At 50.4% G+C, this 20,804-nt stretch overlaps 1 protein-coding gene across 1 annotated transcript in view; it reads right to left on the bottom strand.

The window, feature by feature from the left end:
- Nucleotides 1–20,804, bottom strand: part of PMEPA1 (prostate transmembrane protein, androgen induced 1) — a 45,390-nt gene that overhangs the window by 12,401 nt on the left and 12,185 nt on the right. The window contains 1 exon segment of the mRNA XM_038158856.1: nucleotides 16,666–16,704. Coding sequence (XP_038014784.1) covers nucleotides 16,666–16,704 — 39 coding nt within the window.

Below are 20,804 nucleotides of genomic sequence, written 5' to 3'. Positions count from 1 at the left end.
CCAACAGAATTCATCCTAATGAAACAGTTCAGCTAAATGCAAGCTAAATTTCTACAGCTCTCTTCCCAACATCACTCTCCTTCCTCCGGGGAGGACAGGACTGAGCCCTCCTCGGCACAGGACTGAGCCTTCCTCGGCACATCCCCTGTCCCAGGGGTCAGACAGTGGTGGCCCAGGGGACAGCACAGCACAGCAGGCAGTGGCAGCCCCCGTTTCCAAGGCTGCCCACCCACCACAGGAAGCAGGCGGGGAGAGCTCCTGCTTTGGGGTGAGACGCCAGATGGGTGCCATGCGTCTGCCACGGGGCCACATCCCACGGCTCCAGACAGCCCCCGGCTCAGGGCTCGGCCAGCTGACAGCGGCAGCTTGAGTGGCTTGAACTGGCAGAAAGGAAAACTGCCAAAACCCCTCCAAACAAACAAGAACGAGCAAACAACAGACTATCCGGCTAACTCTGCAGACACTTGGCAGGAGGCAGCGAGAAGTCGCTCCTAAAATTTCCTAAGGAAATAATTCCTCACACCTCTCTGAGGCTGAGGAAAATTGAGTACTGGAGGCAAACATTGTACTGGGTCATTATTTCCATGAATTTGGTGCCTGGGGAGTACATGCCATTCCCAAACTGCTCAGTCACTCCCCCCAGCCCCCTTCCAGCAGTGCCCAGCACTGGGCAGCAGCAACTCCAGTGCCCGGCATAAAGGAGGGGCCTGACAGCAAAATTCAATCATTCCAGGGATTTACAGCTTGTTTGCTTCTCAGCAGCAACAGCTATAAAATCCAGTTTGGGAAAGCCATGCCCTAAGCTATCATGGATGCTGCCATCTATATTTAATCCATACAGACACACACAAATACATCTGCAGACACACAGCAAGGCCCATCAGAGCTCAAAAGGCACCACTCAAACCAGCTGGGGTGGCTTCTGCTGAGTCAGGCAAATTTATTAGGTTTTTTCGGGTTTTTTTTGGTTGGGTTTTTTTTTTTATGGAAAGTTTTCTCCTGACAGGTGGCATTTGAGTGCCAGTAAAAGCAAATAAATGTCAAGAAAACAGTCCAGGTGGTGAGCGCTGCCAGTTACCTTGGAGCTCTTTCTGCTAAACAGCAGCTATTTCTGCCACTGCCCAAAATGCTCCACCAGCTCTGCCCACTGCCTGCAGAAAGCAGAATAATGCCTTGAAAGCAGGAGCCTTATCTGGCACTTCGAGCTGGATGGATGAGGGACTTTGAGCCCAGATCCTTCCAGCACCCCCAAAACACAGCTGCCCCTTGTCTGGAAGGCTGCACACAGGGTGGGAGGAGAGGGATTAAAAGCCAAGCATTGTACAGGAGTTTTGCCCTAAAAATGCTTTTTAGCTAGAATAAAAGACAAGCTCTGGGTCTTTCACAGCAACCCCAACAAGTCACCCAGTGCCACTGTGAGAGGAACAGCATGGAAGAAAACCACATTGCCATAAATTTGATCCAGCCCCAAAGCAGCACAGCTCATCTGTGGGACCCAAAAGCTGCCCCTGGTGCCCTGTGCTGGAGGAACTGGCTGGAACAGGAGCTCGTTGCTTCTGAGCAGAACCCACACTGACCACAGGCACAAAAACACCAAAACCTAAAGGGCTGGGAAAGGGGACGATGCAAAACCATTGGAAAAAAAGGCACAATGACTCTTCCCATGCCACCCCCACCATGCAGGGGTGTCCCTACACATCCCAAAGACAAGTCCTGGTGCCAGCTGTAACTGAGACAGCATCCCCCCAGCCTCCAGCAGGGTGAAGCCCCAGCACCCCAGCCAGGCACAGGGCACCCCACAGCTCCCCTGGGTGCTCCCCTGGTCACCCATGAAGAGCCAGAGCCCCTGTGCCTGCCCTCCCCGTGGGCAGCAGGGCAGCCACCCAGCCTGCAGAGCCCATCTCTTGCACAAATCATTATGGAATAGAAAAGACTAAGCAAAAAAACCCCAAATGTTTTCAAGAGGATGAGTCACTCCCCCTCAAAATGCAGCATGTGCTTTGGCCATGGTAAGAAAACACAAGAAGAAGTATAAATGAAGCTGGTGATGGAAAACTTCCTTTTTTGTTAAAAGGGATATATTTCTAAAGAAAAACAAGGCCAAAGTAGTAATAAAGGAAAGTTCCTTTCCTAGGACAAGATATGTCTTAAATGAACCAAACCTGGCTAAATTGGTCCTGTTGCTTCAGTGACACAGGTGAAGTTTTGGCCCAGGAAACTCCTTCCCAGGAAGGAACACACAAGATGTGTCACTTACAAGTGACCTAAACCAGGCTTCCTGCACACACAGACACAGAACCAGCAGGGCCTGAAGCAGAAGAAAGAGTGGGAATTCCATCAGCATCTGGGACAACACAGCAGCGTCTCATCCATCCTCAGAGCTCTGGAACTGCTGGAATTGGGGATTACACAGTGAGGTGCCACAGGAAGGCACAGGATGATTACCAGAACAAAGGGGATGCTGCTTTCCAGCTGGAATGCTCCTCCTGCCCCATCTCCACCCCAAGACCAGGCTCTGAGGAGCAGCCCAGCCTTACCATGCCCAGGAGCAAACCCATCCTGCTTTAATCCCAAGAACACTCAGGTTGCCCAATCTAGCTTTTGGAAAAAAATAAAATAAAATAAAATAAATAAAATAAAATAAAGTCAAACCAACCAAACCAAACAAAACAAAACAAAAAAACCCCAACAAACCCCCCCCCAAAAAACCCCAAAAACAAACAAACAAACAAAACCCAAAAAACCCAACCCCCCCCCACACACACTCTATTTGTGCTTTTCATGTTTCAAGAGACTCGTATCCACTTGAGGCACCAAAGTTTCTGCCAGCTCTCCCTCTGTTTTAACTTGTCTTCATGGGCTTCTTTTCTGCAGAAGGGAAAACAAACCCAACACACTGGAAAGCTGGATATGCTCAGTAAGATTTTTATCCAAGCAGCTCAGTCAAACTAATGAAGAAAGATCATTAAAAACCCAAAGTTTGAGTTAATATGCTATTATACAAGTGCAATTCAGCTGCTATGCTAATAAAAAGCCTTTGGGGAATGAAAAACAAGCCAAACTGCAAAGCACATAATTTATAATTCTACTGGTATTCTTAAAAACACACACACAACAAAACAGGAAAAAAAAATACTCAACACATTTTGTATTTGGCTTCCTAATCATTGTCACTTTTCAATTAGAAGAGACCTCATTCCATTTCTCTCCGTAATTTTCCCCAAGGGAAGTGTTATAAATGCACTAGGCTTTACAAGATGGGCATATTCCGCCTCCAAATGCAAAGCAAGGTCACACTAATTTAATTTTGCATAATTTTTATTCCAGAATACGTTTCAAACTAACAGGTTCAGACATCACATTTAAGTGACACAACCTGCTTTTCCGTGTTTTCTGTCTAGACGCGGCAGCTCCGCCAGCCGGGCACCGTGCGTGCAACTGTTCTGCAACTCAGCATTTTCCCCCCCGGATCCTCAGCGCCCTACAACGGGGTATTCGTGACCAAGGAGAAGCCCTTGTCACGTCCCATTCTTCAGGTTCATGCTCGCCTGCCACTTCAAACCACGCCTGGCCTTGGACAAGGGCTTTGCAGGGGGTGATGGAGATGCACGAATGAGTGATGGGCACTCTGCTGCTTCCAAATCCTGTGCACTCCACCCTCCTGCATTTGTAAGAGCTCATGCTCTTGCTGCCCACCCTGCTGCCCAGCCACCAAGACCATAAAGCTCTGAAGTGTCTCAGATTTATGGATTTACGTGTGGGTCCCATACGGAGGTGCTGGCCACACTGCAGAGCACGCTCACGGCTCCACAGGAGAGGCTGCAGGAAGGTGCATCTGGGAGCTTCCTTAAATCCTTATAAACAGAACACTGGCACCCACAGAATACTGGCACCCAGAGGTTCAAATTAATTAATATATTTACAAGGAGGGAGAGTGATTTGAGTCAATGGTGATGCTGGGAGCACCCTCACAGCCGTAGGGGAGGTGAGGCTGGGTTACACTTTAAATGCATTGCCTTGCCTTTTACAGCTACATTTCAGTTCATAAAATGCTTCCTATAAACTTTATTAATGCTCTTCCTTCTACACAGAGTATCTCTGCAGAAAACAAACTCTCCAAACCACAAGTATAAAGAAGAAGAAGAAAAAAAGCCAAACCAAAACCTGTATTTTGCTGCAATCATTCCAGACACTCCAGCTATCATTTACAGGTGGACAGAACAGCTTAGAGGCAGGGTTTCAGCCAAGATGACCTGTGCTTTCAGCCAGGTATAACACACGTCTGCAGGTCAAACCAGTCATCCCTGAGCCTCAATTACAATTTCTGTATATACTGGAATTGTGTATCATGTGAGAAGTGACAAGAAGAAGTGAAACTACTCAGGAGATAATGGCTAAGATGAATAAATGTAGCTGCACTAGCCATAACTCCAAAGGAAAAACGTTTAAAAAAACCTCACACTCTTAACACACTCACACACAGTAACACACTCTTAACACACTCACACACTTTCTTCCACACACACTTTTACACATTTTTACACACACACACACTCTCGTTAAAGAGTGTCCTCCCTTTCAGAGGCTGTAGACAGCAAAGAAGAGATGAGAGAACAAAGAAATTCAGATGGCAGATTACTCACCCTCGCTCATCTCTAGGTCATCTCAGAAACAATCAGAGCAGGCAAAGTCATTACTGCACTATTTTTGTATTAGCATCTGCTACATTTGTCTTCTAGTACCCCCATAAAACCAGATATGAAGGGCCCATCAGATTGTCAACAATTGTGTTTGTTTACAAGAGAGCAGGGGAAGATCCAGAACATGACTCAATATTGATAGTGCTGCTGCTGGCACTGACTGGCAGCACCTGGAAGCTGCAGCAACACCAAAGGAACCAGGATCAGGCCTGTGACAACAGGCAGGACAGCTGGGAAGAGATCATTTTGGGGCTGCTTCGTGCATCATTAGTACAGTTAACAGCTAAAGTTCATTCCTGGTTTCAGCACAGGCAATTCTGATGCAGCGAGCAGAAATGACGTGGTGCAAGCCAGTGATGACAGGCTGAGATGGGGCAGGAGGGCAGGGAACAAGTGACACTCAAAAAAGGAGCCAGTTGAAAAAAAAATATAACTGGAAAACAGGGGATTGGGCCTCAAGAAGTCCCGTTCACAGTGCCAAGCCTTGGGCCGTAACTGTGTTTAATATAGTTCTTTCTGTCAGATGTCATCCAGGTAATCAAGCATCACATCCTCTGAGTCACTGGCAAATGATGGCCTCATCCCCCCACCCCCATTTTTGTTTGTTTTAAAGGAAACAGCCTTATTTCATGCTTAATAGTCACAGAAATATCAGACTGCTTGGGCCTCAGAACATTTTTTAGTGCTTAAAAACCACAGCAACTGTCCTGGCAGCACCGCTGGTCCTCTTTTCAGAAGGTGACCTTCCCGAGCTCACCCGGCTCGGTGGCAGCTGCAGGGAGTGGGACACACATCCAAGGGCCACAGAGGCAGGATCAGCATGGCAGAACTCAGCTTTTACAGGGAAATGGCAAATGTGAGAGCTGGGGTCAGCAGCTCTGTCAGCCAGGACGCTTTGGGCTCCGAGCAGAGACCTGTCAGCTGGACACTTGTTTAGAGAAACTCCTGAAGACATGAAACAGCTCCCTCAGAGCAATGAGAACTAACCAGGTTCTTTGGGACACACCAGCTCTCTGAAATCCTGCATATGCCAACCCCTTCTCTCTGTTCTGTGCCTGCTTCCCTCCCCTTTTCCAGGATTTTTAGAGGAGGTATTTCACACACAGTCAGGCTGATCCCAGCCTACTGAGAGGACTGGAAGGAGAACACGGCTTTTGAAGTTACTCCCAAGGGTGAGAACAGATGAACTGGATTAAAAGAATAAAGTCATTTTGATTTTGCACTTAAAAGACAGGTAAATTTGCTTGCTCACTAGAAAATGTTGAGCAGGGCTCATGGCCCCTACCAAGCTGAGAACATCCAAAGCACCTCCTGCTTCCCAAGAGGAAGCACAATAGCATCAGGCCTGGATGATGTTTGGGCAGGGGTGAGGGCAGAACATCACCCACCCCTTTGAACAAGAGCACCAAGAGAGAGGGACACCAGAACAAGACTTTACCATCTGCAGTCATAAATAGCCTGAACCAGAAAAAAAAAAATCTACCAAATAATGAGCGAAAAAACACAGCACACAATATCCGGATCAAACCCCACCAGCTGACCCTGAAAGACCAAACAGGTTTTGTTTGTCAGGGGTATTTCTAACAGCCAGTAAAAATAAACACATTAATAAATAAGTATTTTCCTATACCCTGGAAACACTCCTGATCAATATGTGGCTTGCTACTGTAGAGGTTTTTTTCCTTCCACCCAGCAGAAACTCATGACAAAGGAAAGCACATCTCATTTATGAACTTAGCTATAAATACTTTTGCTAACTGCCATTTAGGAATTTCATTTCCTGCTTGAGCAAGTCCTGTTGAAAGAGGCAATTACCAAATTTGTTTCTAGTTATAGAAATAGATGTTTGTCGCTGCCCACATCTGTTTCGACAGACAAATTGCCAGACGCGGACGCTCCAAGGAGAGCAAGTGCTCCATGCAGGGAGGGCTTTGCCCCCTCTCCAGAAAGCAAATGGCAATGACAGGGATTGGGTTTCTGATTCCAGCTTCTTCCCAGCCCTGTCTCCCACTGCAACGGAGCTGCCTCACACTGACAGGGCACCTGCAGCCTCCCTCAGCCGCATCCACCTGCGTAGCATCACCCAGCGGTGCCGGAGCCCGCTCCCTCCTCCAGGGAACGTGGGATGCATTTGTCACCCAGCCCAGCACAACAAGGCGCCTTGAATGCTGGAGGTCACGAGGACCCAGCAGGCTGCACTTGCTGTGAGCACAGAAAGGCAGCAGCAGGGCAGGGAGATGGCACAGGCTGTCCCGCTCCATGTGGGACACCGAGCGCACAGCGGGGACGGCACAGGGATGTGAGGAGTTTGTGGATGTCATCAGAATCAACCACAGCCTCTCCCAGCTGAACAAATGCCGGACACCCCGTGTTTCACCAGGTATCTCTCCACCCTGGCAGTCCCCTGGAAAGTTTCCTTTTTCCCTTATTCCTGGGGAAACCATCCACTGGTCAATTCCCAGTGCGCTCAGCCATCACCCTGTCAGAGCCCAGAGCAGCTCCAGGTGCCCCAGTCCCACCCAACTCCTGTCACGGTGTCCAGCAACTCCTGTGGGAGCAGGGCTCATGCAGGGGCACCTCGAGTGAGACAGGGAGAGCAGCAGTGCCTGTGCCTCCCTGCCAAAAGCATGACACCCAGCAACTCACACCCAGCACCCAGCTCAGGGACATGACTGAGGTGCAGAAAAGCCACAAAACACCCCAAATTGTGGCTGGGTAACCCGAGCTGCTCCAGCATTTCTACTCCCCACCAGCATGGCTCCCTTACACCACCTCACTTATCAAGCAGCACATCCCCGAGGAGCCCCTTAACATTTGGGAACGGTGCCGGGGCCCTGCCATGCCCCTGTCCTGAGGCTGCAGCTCCCCCAGGGGCTCCAGGACACGCAGCCCCGGGCAGCAGTGCCACAGGGGCTGCCCTGGCTCGCAGACGGGTGTTGAAACCCAGATTGAGCAAGCTGGCCAAAGCCACACAGGTCATGACAGGGCTGGAACTGCGACCGGATTTCCTCAGCATGGTCCAGGGCCAAAAAACGGGAAGCACTCCCTGCTCTGCCTCTTCCCAAGCGCCCAGTTATCATCTGAGCAGCTCCTGCTCACCCGAGGAGTGACCTTTCACAAGGCAAGTTACTCCCAGGGAACAAGGACAATCTTAAGTTACAGGCAAAATTATGCATTGCAGGGAAAAAATATGCAAAATGCATGCAAATGCCCAGACGAGGCACTCTGCGTCTGGTCACTGCAGGATTCGAGTTCAGTTCTTGAACTGGTCTGAACTGGTCGCTACCACCAGATGGGAGCGAATGCATGTGCACACTCTCACAGAGATGTGAAAAAAAATTGTATTTATATATATACACACCAGAGTGAATGGGGGAGGTGAGTACAACCGCCCCAAATCTGACAAAATTAAAGGTAATAAATTTACTTCCACCTCAGCTGCAGCAACAGCCTGAAAAAGGTTTTAACTCCCACAGCAGATCTGCTGGGAAGTCTGTTTCATTGGGGGGGTTCTGCACGTTCAGGTTTTAGGGCACATACAAAGAGAAGAACAGGCACAGATGGGGTTTGGGGCCAAGGGCTGGGGTCACCTACCCTTCCTAAACATCCTCATCCAGGAGTTCCCTGCATTCCCTAAGCAACCCAATCCCCATCCCCATCCTGGGGTGCTCTGCATCCCCGACCATCCCCATCCTGGGGATCCCTGCCCTCCCAGAGCATCCCCATCCCCATCCCGGGGTGCTCTACCCCTTCCCCCGAGCATCCTCATCCCCGTCCCGGGGATCCCTGCCCTCCCCGAGCATCCCCATCCCCATCCCGGGGATCCCTGTCCTCCCCAAGCATCCCCATCGCCATCCCGGCCCATCTGCGTCCCTCCTGCTGCCGCATTGTCCCGCTCCCCTGTCCCATCCCCAGATAGACGGGCCAGGGGGGCTGCGGGGAGCCGACCCCCGGGTCAGCCCCCACAATGGGCTCGGGGGGAGGCGGTGGAGCCCCGGCTGGCCCATCCCGGCCGCCGTGGGGCCGGCCCTGCCCCGCCACCTGCCCGCCGGGATGCGGGATGCGGGCGGCAGCTGCCCCGCACCGGGCGCAGGGCGCTCGGCGGGGCGGGAGAGGGCACAGCACCGACGGGAGGATTATCCACGGACACGGCCTGTCCCCTTTTCACTGCGTTTAACAATAAAGCGGTAGCTATAGCAACGGGGTTAATTAATGCGTCGATTTGCATAACTAAAACTCCGCGCCCATTGAGAGCCCGCCGGTGCGCTCGTACGGGGACAGGGCTGCGGGGACACCCGAGAGCATCCCCTCCTCACACCTCCATCCCCGCGAAGCGTTTCCACACCAGCACGGGGAAAAGAGCAGGAAAAAGGGGGCCGAAGTGTCCTTCCAAAAATAAAACCGAGGGGAAAAGTGATTTTCAGGGATGGAGGGAGTACGGCGCATTCCGAGGCAGAGGGGGTAAGGAGATAGGGAATGTAAAGGTTTCAGACTATCGTATAACCAGAGGGGGAAATGTCTTCTCACCACAAACATGCATCTGCATGATGTCTAGACAGTCATAAAAAGGGCAATTAAAGTACTGCAGGCTGCAGTAAGCCAATGTCTCCTCTCCCAGTCTAAACAGTTGAAACATACTGCACGAACTTGGAAAAAAAAAATATAGGATAGAGAGAGGGAAAAAAAAAAACCACAAGTTTGTAAGGAAAAATGTTTTGAAATTCAGCTTTAAATAAGCCAGTAAATTAATTCAACCTTGTCACATCTCTGCCTTATAACATATCAAATATTCCGCCTGCGTCCTGTCTAGACTGCGATAACAAAGGGCATTTAAAGCCCTGCAAGATGCGCTGACAGAGTAGCCATTTAAAGACGCAGTATTGCTTTCTCCATCTAAAACGATTTGTCAGATGGAGTTAAAATGAAAATGATAAGTAATCACTCCGGTTCACAACCATTTCAAAAGGGAAAAAAAAAAAAAACACAAAACCCCCACAGCTCATAGATATAAATCCCACTAAAATCATTCCAATGTATCATTCCAGTGGGATTTGTCTGGCCTCCTTTTTTATGGCATTTGCTTTTTTTTTTTTAATTTGTTTTATTAATCTGAGATGTCAGTGGCTTTCTGCAGCACATGCATTTCTAAAGAGGAGTGTTTTAAGTTCAAAAAAGCCAGCACCAAGTTTTAACTGATTTACTGCCATAAAATGATGACTCCTGGAGAAACACTACTACTACAACCCCAAGGGTTAACAACACTGAAAAGGAATTTTTTTCTTTTTATTTACTTAGAAACAAAAGAATAAACTGTATCACATGAGAAAAACTGGCCAGTCCGCATCACTGCCACAGCTGAGCCTGCTCGGTCCCAGTCCTCAGGAATGCAAAAAAGAAAAGAAAGTCAAAGCAAACTATGCGGGTGTGCAGAGTGTTGGGTTTTTTACAGAGAAAGGATGGTTGTCTGGAAAAAAAAACAAAATAAACTATAATCCTGTCTAACACAAGAAGCACTCTCCTTCCTCTCTGAGCCTTATCAATTGTTGAAGAACCAAAGAACCTCAAAATAAAATACACAGGCAAAACCAATGATCTCCTGAACAGGAGGGCAAACGCTGCCCGCTGTGGCCAGGCCACAGCCAGCCCAGCCAACACTTCCACCCCAGTGCAAGACTGGCCTGAGAGACTGCTTTGCTGTGACATGGCACGACCAAGTGCCCCTGGCATGACCCTGTGCCCAGCCCCGGGTCCAACCTCACTGCCCAGTCCCTTCTACAGGGCAGGGTCACGGGGGGAGTCAGCCCTGGCACTCCAGAACCAGCCTGAATTCAGTCCTTCTCTGCTCCTCACCCTATGACATCCCACCACCACCTCATCTGCACCTCCCTCTGTCTCCCAACCCTTGTTTCTTAATTATTATTTTAATAAGACTGTTTCCAACTTCATTGTTCATTCCGCAATAGCCCAAGGGCTACAACTGTTCATTAGACAGAATTTCTGCTTTAATTGCACTGACACAGATGTGTAGGTTATCTGGAAGAAATTACTAAAATGAGCAGTAAAGAATGGGGCTGGATGCTTTTCTTCCCTTACGGAGAGTTTAATTTAACATTATTTCCCCCCACGCCCCGTACAAGCAGCATCATTCACTGCACTGCAGCTTTGCAGAGGAATTAACCCCAAACTGCTCCCACTGCACACAGGTGCTTGAGGATTCCCACAGGGGCAGGTTTGGGGGCTCTGTGGTCTCCACCAGTGCCAGGGGGATGGTCTGTGTCCCCCTCATGTCCCCCAGGCAGCACAAATCAGTGACATTCCCCTGAGAGTGGAAGCATCTGGACCACAGATAAGGGGAAGAAGTTGGACCACCACTGCTCAACGTGCCTGTCCCTGCTGTGCCAAGACTGGGCTGGGAAACAGGCTCCCTTGGTCCATCCTCACCCTCTGAAGAGAAAAAACACCAAAAAAAATATCATCACTTCTGCTCAGCAGTGCCTGGGCTTTGAACCCACCATGGCTGTGCAGCTGTCAAATCAGCCAGGGAGTTCACATGAACTTCCTCTGCAATTCATGTTGGCAAGAGCCAGACACATAATAGCCCTGGATTCAGGGAGAAAGAGCTGCCAGAATTATTTCTATTTAAAACCTCTATCTGAGCTTCATAGACTCATTCTTCACACATGATACAAACACACACACACACACACACAAAATGCAGAAGTGAGCCAGATCCAGAAGCATTTCACTTCACCAACAGCAGTGCCTAACAGCAATTTCAGGTTTTGGCTCTCCGCGACTATTTAATAGATTTTAATTCAATATTAAAAAGCATGAACCTGCCAATTTTTTGTTATGTCTTCTTGCCAGGAAGAAGAAAAAAGTTGTTCCTAACTTCTTTATCAAGCCATTTCCTCCTCTGCAGCTCCCTTCTCCAGACAAGGGGCTGCAGCCCAGAGGCACCTCCTGGCCAGGGCAAGGCTGACAAGGGTGGGCTGGGGCAGGGGCAACATCACAGCTTCCAGTTCCATCTCTAAATATGTCTAAAAGCCACTAAAAATGTCACCTTCAGCCAAACTTGTCTTTAAGGGGGAAGGAAAATTTCACTAATGCTTCATGTTAAAAAAAGCCCGCACTGAGAGAAACCTTCCCTTTGTCGCTAGGGGACTGACTTTGTATCTGAAAACCTTTAAAATGACACCATTGTATTTAGGAAAAAAAAAACACCAACCCTGCGACTGAAGCACCTCATGTGCTAAAGATCAAGAGACAGAACACATCAGTTCCATCCTTCCTTTGCAAGTACTTTGCTCAGGCCTGACTTCGTTTTGTGTCTTGGTCCTCGACGCTTTTTGGCAGTTTGCTCCAGACTTACTGGCAAGAGCTAAAAGGTTTCTATTTAGCTGGTGTCAGCTGAGCATCTGTGCCGGCAAGAACTGGAGTGGGGGTGATCCCGACTGCCTTTTCAAAAGCACATTTCTCTCTGGGAGCTGCCACAATAATTTTAAGTCTGAGCGTGTTTGGGTAGCGGGGTGACTCCCTCCGGAGGGGTGCCCCGGCGCAGCGCTCCGTGCGGGCAGCCATCCCTGAGCAGCGGAGGGAAAAGGAGCTGGGAACGCTCCCTAACCTGTGACCCTGACAACAAAAGGCAGGGAGAGCGTCTAGACCTCCAGTCTGACGGGGAGTGAAGGGAGCATTGTGCTCCGGCACACTGGGGCTGCTCAGACAAGGCGGGCACAGAGGCGCTGCGGGGCAGGAGCAGCGAGGCAGCCCCAGCTGCAGCCGGGGGAGGGGGCACAGCCCAGCCTTCCTCCCCAGCACACGTTCTGCAGGGCTTGCAGGGCAGCTTCCACCTCCCAGCGCTGCTGGCACCCGGGGAGGTGAAGGAGCCCATGGATTTCCAGCCCCGGGTTTCCCTTTGCCTCCGTGTATTTCGCATCCTCGCGCTCCAAACACGGAGATCCTGCGATTCCAGCCCCGCATGGATTACCAGCAGGAAAGAGAAAAAGAAATATATGCTTCCTTCCACAGAGCCTTTATTTTCTGCTTTGCCTGTCTGGCTCAGTTAAAAGGGGATAAAGCAAGATGTTCCCTCTCTGCCAAGCCTAGAGGTCAGCTCAACATTCAGAAAAAGCTGAAGTCCCAGCTTTAACACGTATTTCTCGGGTGACCCTGATCAAACCCCTTGGCTTCCCAGTGTTGAGGTCACCACACATAAAAATATAAATACCCTAAATAAATGCTGGAGCTAATGGCAGGTTACTGCCAGGGAACTGCACGAAGACAAAATAAAAGACCTATTAAAAGCCCCAGTTTGTCTCTGCCAGAAAGAAAACACTATTACCCAGTACTTAAGAAGATGCATTAAAGGAGAAAGAGCATTGGGGGGGGGGTGTTAAGGACACCCCTGGCAGAGCAGTGAGGAGAAGCACTCCTGGCCAACCACCCCCATGTGCCCTCAGGATAAGGTTTTGGGGCGATCCCACACTCTGGCCATGCCAGCACAGGCAGCAGGAGCAGCAGCTGCCCCCAGCACAGCCAGCACAGAGTGGGGCCGCAGGCAAACCTGGGAACCCACAGATCAGAACTCTGGGCAAAACAAAACCCTTTTATTTCACTATTCCTGGAGGAAAGGTAAATTCCTGGAAGATGTGCTCCAGCCCAGCTGTACAGATGTAAAAGCAGTGTGACCCGTGGTGGCACCCTGGGCATCAGTGACACTCACTGGCCCAGTGGCACCGCTCCACGTGGAACCTGCAGCCCTGGGCACAGCCAGCAGCCACCTCAGGCAGCTGCAGGGATCCCCCCTCCTTCTGCCAGCTCCAGGCTGGAGTCTGGAGTTACAGCCTGAGACCAAGCAAAACCAGACCCAGCAACCGAGATCGTTTAAACAGCTATTAAATCCCCACCTCCTTCTGATGAGAGGTGATTTACAAACAGCTGATGGTGAATACAGTGAATTCAGAGCACGAGAGAAGTTTCAGTATCCTGGTAGCCAGATGCCAATCCTTCACCAGCACACCTCACCACATGCATACCTTACACAACAAAAAGGTGAGGCACTAGGACTTTCTTCTCCCCCTGCCTCTGTTGCTTGCTACCCCATCTCCAAAACATCACCAGTCCTGTGGCAACTCCTGCCCCAGGTGCTCCAGGTCCCTGGGACCACTGAGGCACCAAGAGAGCCAGGAGCTGTGGCAGGACAGTGGATGGACAACACGGCAAGATGCCACAGACCTGCAGCCTCATCAGGGTCCAGCCAGACCTTCCTCACAGACTGGCACCTGCCATGGCAGCAGATAATCTCCTGACAACTGCCTGGGATTTATTTTTGGTGCACATGCACAGGGAGACAGAGATCCCACACTGGGATTTTGATCAGCAGTGCGCAGCTATGGAAACAAAAAGCATTTAAGACTAATATAACAAAATGCCCAAACCCACAACAATAAAATAAAGAATGGTGCACACTGGCATTTTCACATTGCAGTGAATGCAGAGCATGACCCAGCTTCTCCCAGAATTCACCCAAACTTTTAAGAAATCACACATTTTCATGTACTTACATGTTCAGCTATGTGAATTTTGCTTGGTGTAAACCCTCCACCCTGCCCTTTGATTTTACAGAGTTCAAGGAATGCATCTCCTCCTAACTAAGATGAATAGCCATTTGTTGAGGGCATTCTCTCCTTCCCCCTCTGTACCCATTTCCAAGCCAAGCTCTGTGAGAAGCAGGAGAGCTAACACAAAATCTACCAGAAACTGCAGCACCTCTTCTTTTACTACCCATGGAGGGGACACAGTGGTGCCTGACCATGCCCCAGTGCACAGATCTGGGCAGAGGCTGCAGTCAGCCAAACTTCCCTCTTAGCAGGCACAAGAGGAACCCACAAGTCATTTACAGGAATCCAAGAGCCTGACATCCACACCACAGACACCCAGGAGTTACCAAGGAGATGGTGGAACACCTTAAAAACCAAGGAAAAAAAGCTCAGTGAAAACCAAATCTTGCTTGAGGGAGGTAGCACTGCTCCCTGCCCAGGTTTGGTGTTCCGACCCACCACGGGCAGGGCTTTATCCCAGGTGGCACAGGCATGGGCAGGGGCATCTCTCTGGGATGGGCAGGGGCATCTCCCCTGGGGTTCTGGCTCTGCAGGCAGCACCAGGACGCTCCGGGAGGACGCGGGTGGTGGAGGTGGCGATGTCTGGGAATGCCGGCCCAGGCTGGAGCTGCAGACAAGGACCCAGACAACAAAGGCGAGGCAAAAGCCGTCTGATAGAGGCAGCCCCGTCTGGCAGGCCGGGCTTTCAGAAGCCTGGGCATGCACTGATGTCTGCAAGCACAGCTCTTCGCTGGGCGCACAATTAACCCCGCAGCAAGATCACTAAAGTGTCCTGCAGCACGCTCCAAACAGCATCCATCTGGTAAGATGAAAAAAGCCCAAAGAGTACAGGAGTGCAGCAAAGGAGCAAACAACTGGAGACTGCAGGGAATGACTCTACAACAAACAAAAATTATACTTAATTTTCTGTTATTTATATTCCAAGAAAACCGCATGTTTTCACTTGCATCTCTGCCTCCCTCCCCGAGGCACAAACACACACACACAAAATGGGAAGACCAGGGAAAGCAGGAAGAGCAGCACAGCTCGAGCACATCCCCGCTCACACGCTTTCCCAAATGACAGCACAAGAAAACGGGTGTGAGTTTTACAACCGTGGAGCAACAGCCAAACACCTTCTGCTGGAGCGAAAACGCCCCGAGCAGCCGCTCAGAGCACTGGGACACCGCGGCCACCCCTGCCCGCCTGATCTGCTGAGATCTTCAGGCATTAATATAAAATAAATGTAAATCAACCATTGACTGCTGCAGGACAGCTTCCCTGCGGGCTGGTGTGAGTGTCCCAGCTCCGGGGCTGATCCCAGCCTCAGGCTCCAGCAGTTCCCCTGCCTGTTAGATGTCTGCACCACTATCGCTGCTGGGGGACCGGTGGTGTCTCACAGCTTTTTTGCATAAGCAAGGGCTATCCTGCTGTGCAACCAAATTGTGCCACCAGGCTCGAAATAAAGGAACTGAAATATTTTTTTTCCCTCTTATTTTAGATTATGACTTTTACTAATTGATGCTTGATAGAAGCCTAATGAATGATTTGTAGGCATTACAGGCATGTTAAGGATCCGAGTGTGGTTATAAGCCAAGGTCATAAGCTCTATTGACTTTCCAGGCTCTATAGCAATTGATTTGCCATTTATTAAAATCATTCATTCACCACTTGTTAACAATTTATTTAGCTGGTTCTTCCCCAGAAGGCTTGGGACACCACACTGAGCAAAGACACCTTAGTTTTGAGGTACTGTCATAAACTCGATTCAAAACTGAGAGACAGACCCTTAAACATTATAGCAGTATCTTCTTAAAGGCTCTTTTGCAAACAGGTTCAGCTCAAATCCAGGAGCCTGGTTTAACAGTGCTAATGCCCAGTTTTGTCTGTGCTGAACATGAGCATCCCATGCCACACTCAGCAGAAGTCCCACTCCTCATGACTTAAAAAGGTGCAGGATGTCAACCACTTTCATAAAATAGAGTGAAAGTCTCTTTCCTCAGTGTAACACTGCTCATCAGTTTGCCAGAGTAGCAGCAAATGAAAGAGTACTGGTGCTTAAAATGACACTCAGCTTTTGAACACGTTTCTACATTAAACAGCAGGAAAAAAAAATCCCATCCAGGATTACCAAAGTGCAGCCAGATATGGACAGACAAAGAACAGCAGGTTTGCACAGTCAGCCTCTGAAGACACCACTGCATCCCCCTCTGCACCAGAGGAGCAGGTACCTGCTGCTCTCGGGGCCAGGCAATGTCCCACCCGTTGCGTGGAGCAGTAACCGGGGTGTTTACGGTACAGCAGCTGCAATCATGCAATCAGCCTTCGTAATTAGATCTTGGCAACTCTTGAAATACTTCACTTACCCAGTTTACCTGGAAAGGTGCGACCTAAACATTCAGTGCCTGGAGACATTTGAAAGAAAAACAGAAAGGATCCGTCAGTGATGGGAGCCACCTCCGAGCGGCTGCACACACACCCCAGCTCCCCTCCTGGGGACTCATCCTGGCACAGCTCCCCTGGCCAGCAGAACTCCCACCATCTCCACAGGGCCAGCACTAGCAGAGGTGCCACCACTCCTGGACAATGACCCCACGTGCTTCCCCCACACCAGACACTGCCACACAAGGTCCCGTTCCTCTCTCCCCTGCTTCCCCCAGGAGCGCTCTCCTGATCTCGCCTGCTGGCAATGCCAAAGCTTCACAGGGGTTTGTGAAGTTTCTGGGATCACTCAGCTCACCCCAGAGACCTCCCTGCCACATCCAACAGTGCCAGACTGCCTGTCCATGGCCCAGGGCAGCGCTCTGCATTTCAAGGCATTGCTGGACTGTTTATCACATTCTGTCTCTTCTGCAAACACACAGAGCTGAGCCCCTCATGCTGCTGAGCCTGGTGAAAGCTCAGGCACTGCTGACACCCCCTGCCCACAGCGGGGGCAGTGGCTGTGCAGCGCTGAAGAGGAAGAGCCACAGCAAAATCTTGCCCAACACCCCAGGAGCAATGCCCAGCAGATGTATTTTCAAGAGAGGAGAACAAAGCAGCAAAAAGTTTGCAACAAAAAACAACTCATGACTTTTCTGTCAGCCATCCCTGTGTGACTGCCTGGAACACAGAAGGGATTACAGGACAGGGATCCTCCCCAGCGCCTGGCAAGCTGAGACATTCTGGGCTGGGTGGGAGCTCTGCATCCCGCAGGAGGTTCGCCAGAGAAACACATACAGGATTCTTTTATGAAGCCTGTAAGAACTGTCTGTCACTGATAATGGTTAATTGGTACTAATTAGTACAGTCTGACCGTAAGGAGTCCTACTGGCCTATAAAAGTGGCCTTTAACCCCAGAGCAAGGGAGGCAGTCGCTGTCAGACGGCCGCAGACACACGGCCTGCTCTCACACTGCGCCTGCCTCTGCAGCCACACAGCAGGCTGGCAGGCTCAAGGGATATATCAGCACATCACTGCTCCCAAATAAAGCTTTAAAAAGTTACTTTCCATGCACCTGGGTGGACAGAGAAAACCAGCTTTTTAATCCCAGCAAAAGATTAAGGACCAGAGAGTTGCTGTAAATTACTGCAGCGGCTAAATAACGACAGGTCGCAGGCTGGGCTCACTGATGGGAAGCCAGGCTGATTTAGATGCTTCACATGCAGGTGTTCCAAAGCGGGCCTGCACACATGAGGTGTCACCTGAATGCACATGGGCAGCCTTGAGCCTCCAGGTCCATGTGCAGCACCACCACCAGCCCGCTGGAACGGGCACCGACAGCGAGCGCGACAGGAAAGGAGAGAAAGGAATTCTGCCGAGCCAAACAGCAACGTGTGGCAACAAGCTTGGACCTCCTCCTGCTCCTGCTCAGCCAGCTCACTGCACAAAGCCTGGAAAGGGGTGGGAGGCTGGAAAGGAGTGAAAGGCCAAAAGAAGACTGGAGGCCAAAAAGGGTGGGAGTCCCAAAAGTAAAATGTAGAGTCTGAGAAAAAGTGGATGCCAAAATGGCTTGGGAGACCCAAAAGGGTGGGAGTCCAAAGGAAATTTAAAGGTTGAGAAAAAGAGACCCTGTGCATGCAGCTGGCTGGATCAGGATCAGCTTTTCTCTGGCTACATTTCCAAAAGGGTAGAAAGCAATGCCTCTCCCCTCCGTTCCACAGCCCAGGTGATGCAGCGTGACACTCTGTGCACGTGTGGGCATGTGCTCCCCATCGTGTCTCATCTAAGACGTTTGGCCATGGTCTGGGATGTGTGGGAGAAGCCAGCCTGAACCCTCTGAAGTCAGGCAAGATTTTGGGATGTTGCTTCTCCCCCCTCTCTCTCTTAGCACGCCTGTCTCTCCCATCCTCACATCTGCCCTTTAGATTCAGCCACGCATTTGCCAACTTTTTAAATGCAAATGAGAACTGGCACATAAAGTCGGTGCTTTAAACCTGACCAGAGCCACCCTCAGCTCTCCTCCCTCCCTCCTTATATGCATAAACTTTTTTTATGCAATCGGCAGCAGGGAAGAGATCCAGGGAGTGGCTGAGCCGTGCCTGGAGCCCTTCTGCAGCCGCAGCGCTGCCAGACAGCTCCATGGGAAGGGTGGCTCAGGCTCTCTGCCTACCAGCAGCAGCATGGAACCAGTAATTACCCTGGCTGGACCAACACCTGCTCGTGGTTTTGTCTTACACTGTTTGTGCAACCCAACAGGCTGCCAACAAAGCAGGGATGCGCTTTGCCTAAACAGGTGAAAACATGAAACAGGGAACGGAGCTGCCGTGTTGGTCCCACAATGCCTCTGTGCAACACAGGCTGGAAAATCACTGCTGCTTCAGCCTGCAAGGCTGCAGAGCACGAGCACGGCATGCACTGAAAAGGCAGGAAAGGAGGGAAAAGAGCTGCCATCTGCAGAGCCCAGCTTCTGGATCCAGCCCCACACTGGTGCAGGGCGCAGGGATGTTCTTTGCTGGGCTGTAACACCAGCAGCAAAAAGCCTGGCTTGCCAGGAGAGTCCTGCTAAACCAACCATCCCACGTGGGACAGCACAGAGGACGTGACAGCCCTCACCCAGCCAGGGCTGCCTGCAGAGCAGAGCTGCTCCCAGAAATGCCCTGTGCCAGTTCAGAGCAGAAGTGCCCATTCCCATGCTCGGGACCAGACCCCTGAGCTCATGGAGCAGGAGCTCAGCAGTGGCGTGGGAAGGGCAGCATGAAGACCACGAGTGACCAAGGGCAAAGACCCCAAAGGGGCACCTGGGCCAGCATCAGTCTCTGGCAGAATCAGCTCTGACTCCACCAGGTCACACCCAAGAGACACTCTCCCCCCATCAGCAGATGGGATTTGTTGTAGATGATTTGTCCTGGAATAAAAATGCCAGCCCCACCTCTTGCAGCATATTTACTGAAAGCCACTAGACATTAAACAGAGGCAAAAAGTGTATCCCAGCAACATCTGGAATTTATCCCTTCTCCCTTCTGCAAAAAAAAAAAATCACGCTCTATTCTTTTAGAGAAAGAAAAGTGATTATATAGAATTATAATGCTGGAAGAACATAGAGAAGAGCAGAGATTTTTTTCTTTGAAATGCTGTTTAGACAATTAAAAAGGGATAGTTTCAAAGAAGCAAATACTATCTCAGCTTTTTCCGCCCTGTCTCGCAGTACCAGGCTTTTCTCCATGCCTTGGCTAAGAGACTCCAAGGAAAACAACAGATTTTTTTCATCCTTGCAAGACCTCAGTAAGCCAGAAAGGAAACGAGCTCTCAGGCCTAACCGGCTGAAGATAGACCAAATAAAAAAAATTAAATTTTCCAATTCCTGACAACAGGATTTGAAGGCACCTTGATTTCTAGGAAGAAAACCTGCTTTGGAAGGAGCTTCCCAAAAGAGGATGTGTCAGTCTTTACCCAGGAGAGCCAATACTCTGTCTCCCCAGACAGAAGAATGCAAAGGCTTTAAATATTAAAACAGGAAAAACCATCGGGATTCATATGAGGATGCAAGGTCAAAATGTGATATCCTCCACTTCCTCAGGCTCCTGATCCCAGAATGGCTGGACCACGACCCCACAGCATCACCTGTGCCCGGATGCAGCTGGGGGAGCCTGGGTTCAGAGGGAAACCCTTCCCAGCCTTCCTGAGGGGGGAAGCGAAGCAGTCGCTCCCACGCCAAGCCCACAGAAGTGCCTCCAGCTACTAAATTACCCAACGACTTCAACGAACTGCATTGATCTGGCTGGAAAACAAAGCTGCAGCTCTTGGCACGTACCCAGTTAGGAGGGTACAGCTGCATTTTTCACCTGCAAGCAGTTACAACCACGGTGGAGATGCCCCTTGCCCTGCCACGGGGCAGCTGAGGGGAGAGGCCGAAGGACAAACACAGGTGAGAGGAACCACCTCACTCCAGACACCTCTCAGACACAGCAGAGCCTCGGCAAACGACAGGTATGTCCAGTTTTGCAATCGAGGGCAAGGCTGTTCCTAGAACAAGCCCCATTACTCAGGCTGCTCAACCCCCACCTCCTGGGCTGCACGTGGACTG

This window comes from Motacilla alba, chromosome 20 (genome assembly GCF_015832195.1).
Source record: "Motacilla alba alba isolate MOTALB_02 chromosome 20, Motacilla_alba_V1.0_pri, whole genome shotgun sequence".
Lineage (NCBI taxonomy): Eukaryota > Metazoa > Chordata > Aves > Passeriformes > Motacillidae > Motacilla > Motacilla alba.
This window is presented reverse-complemented; position numbering and strand designations above follow the sequence as displayed.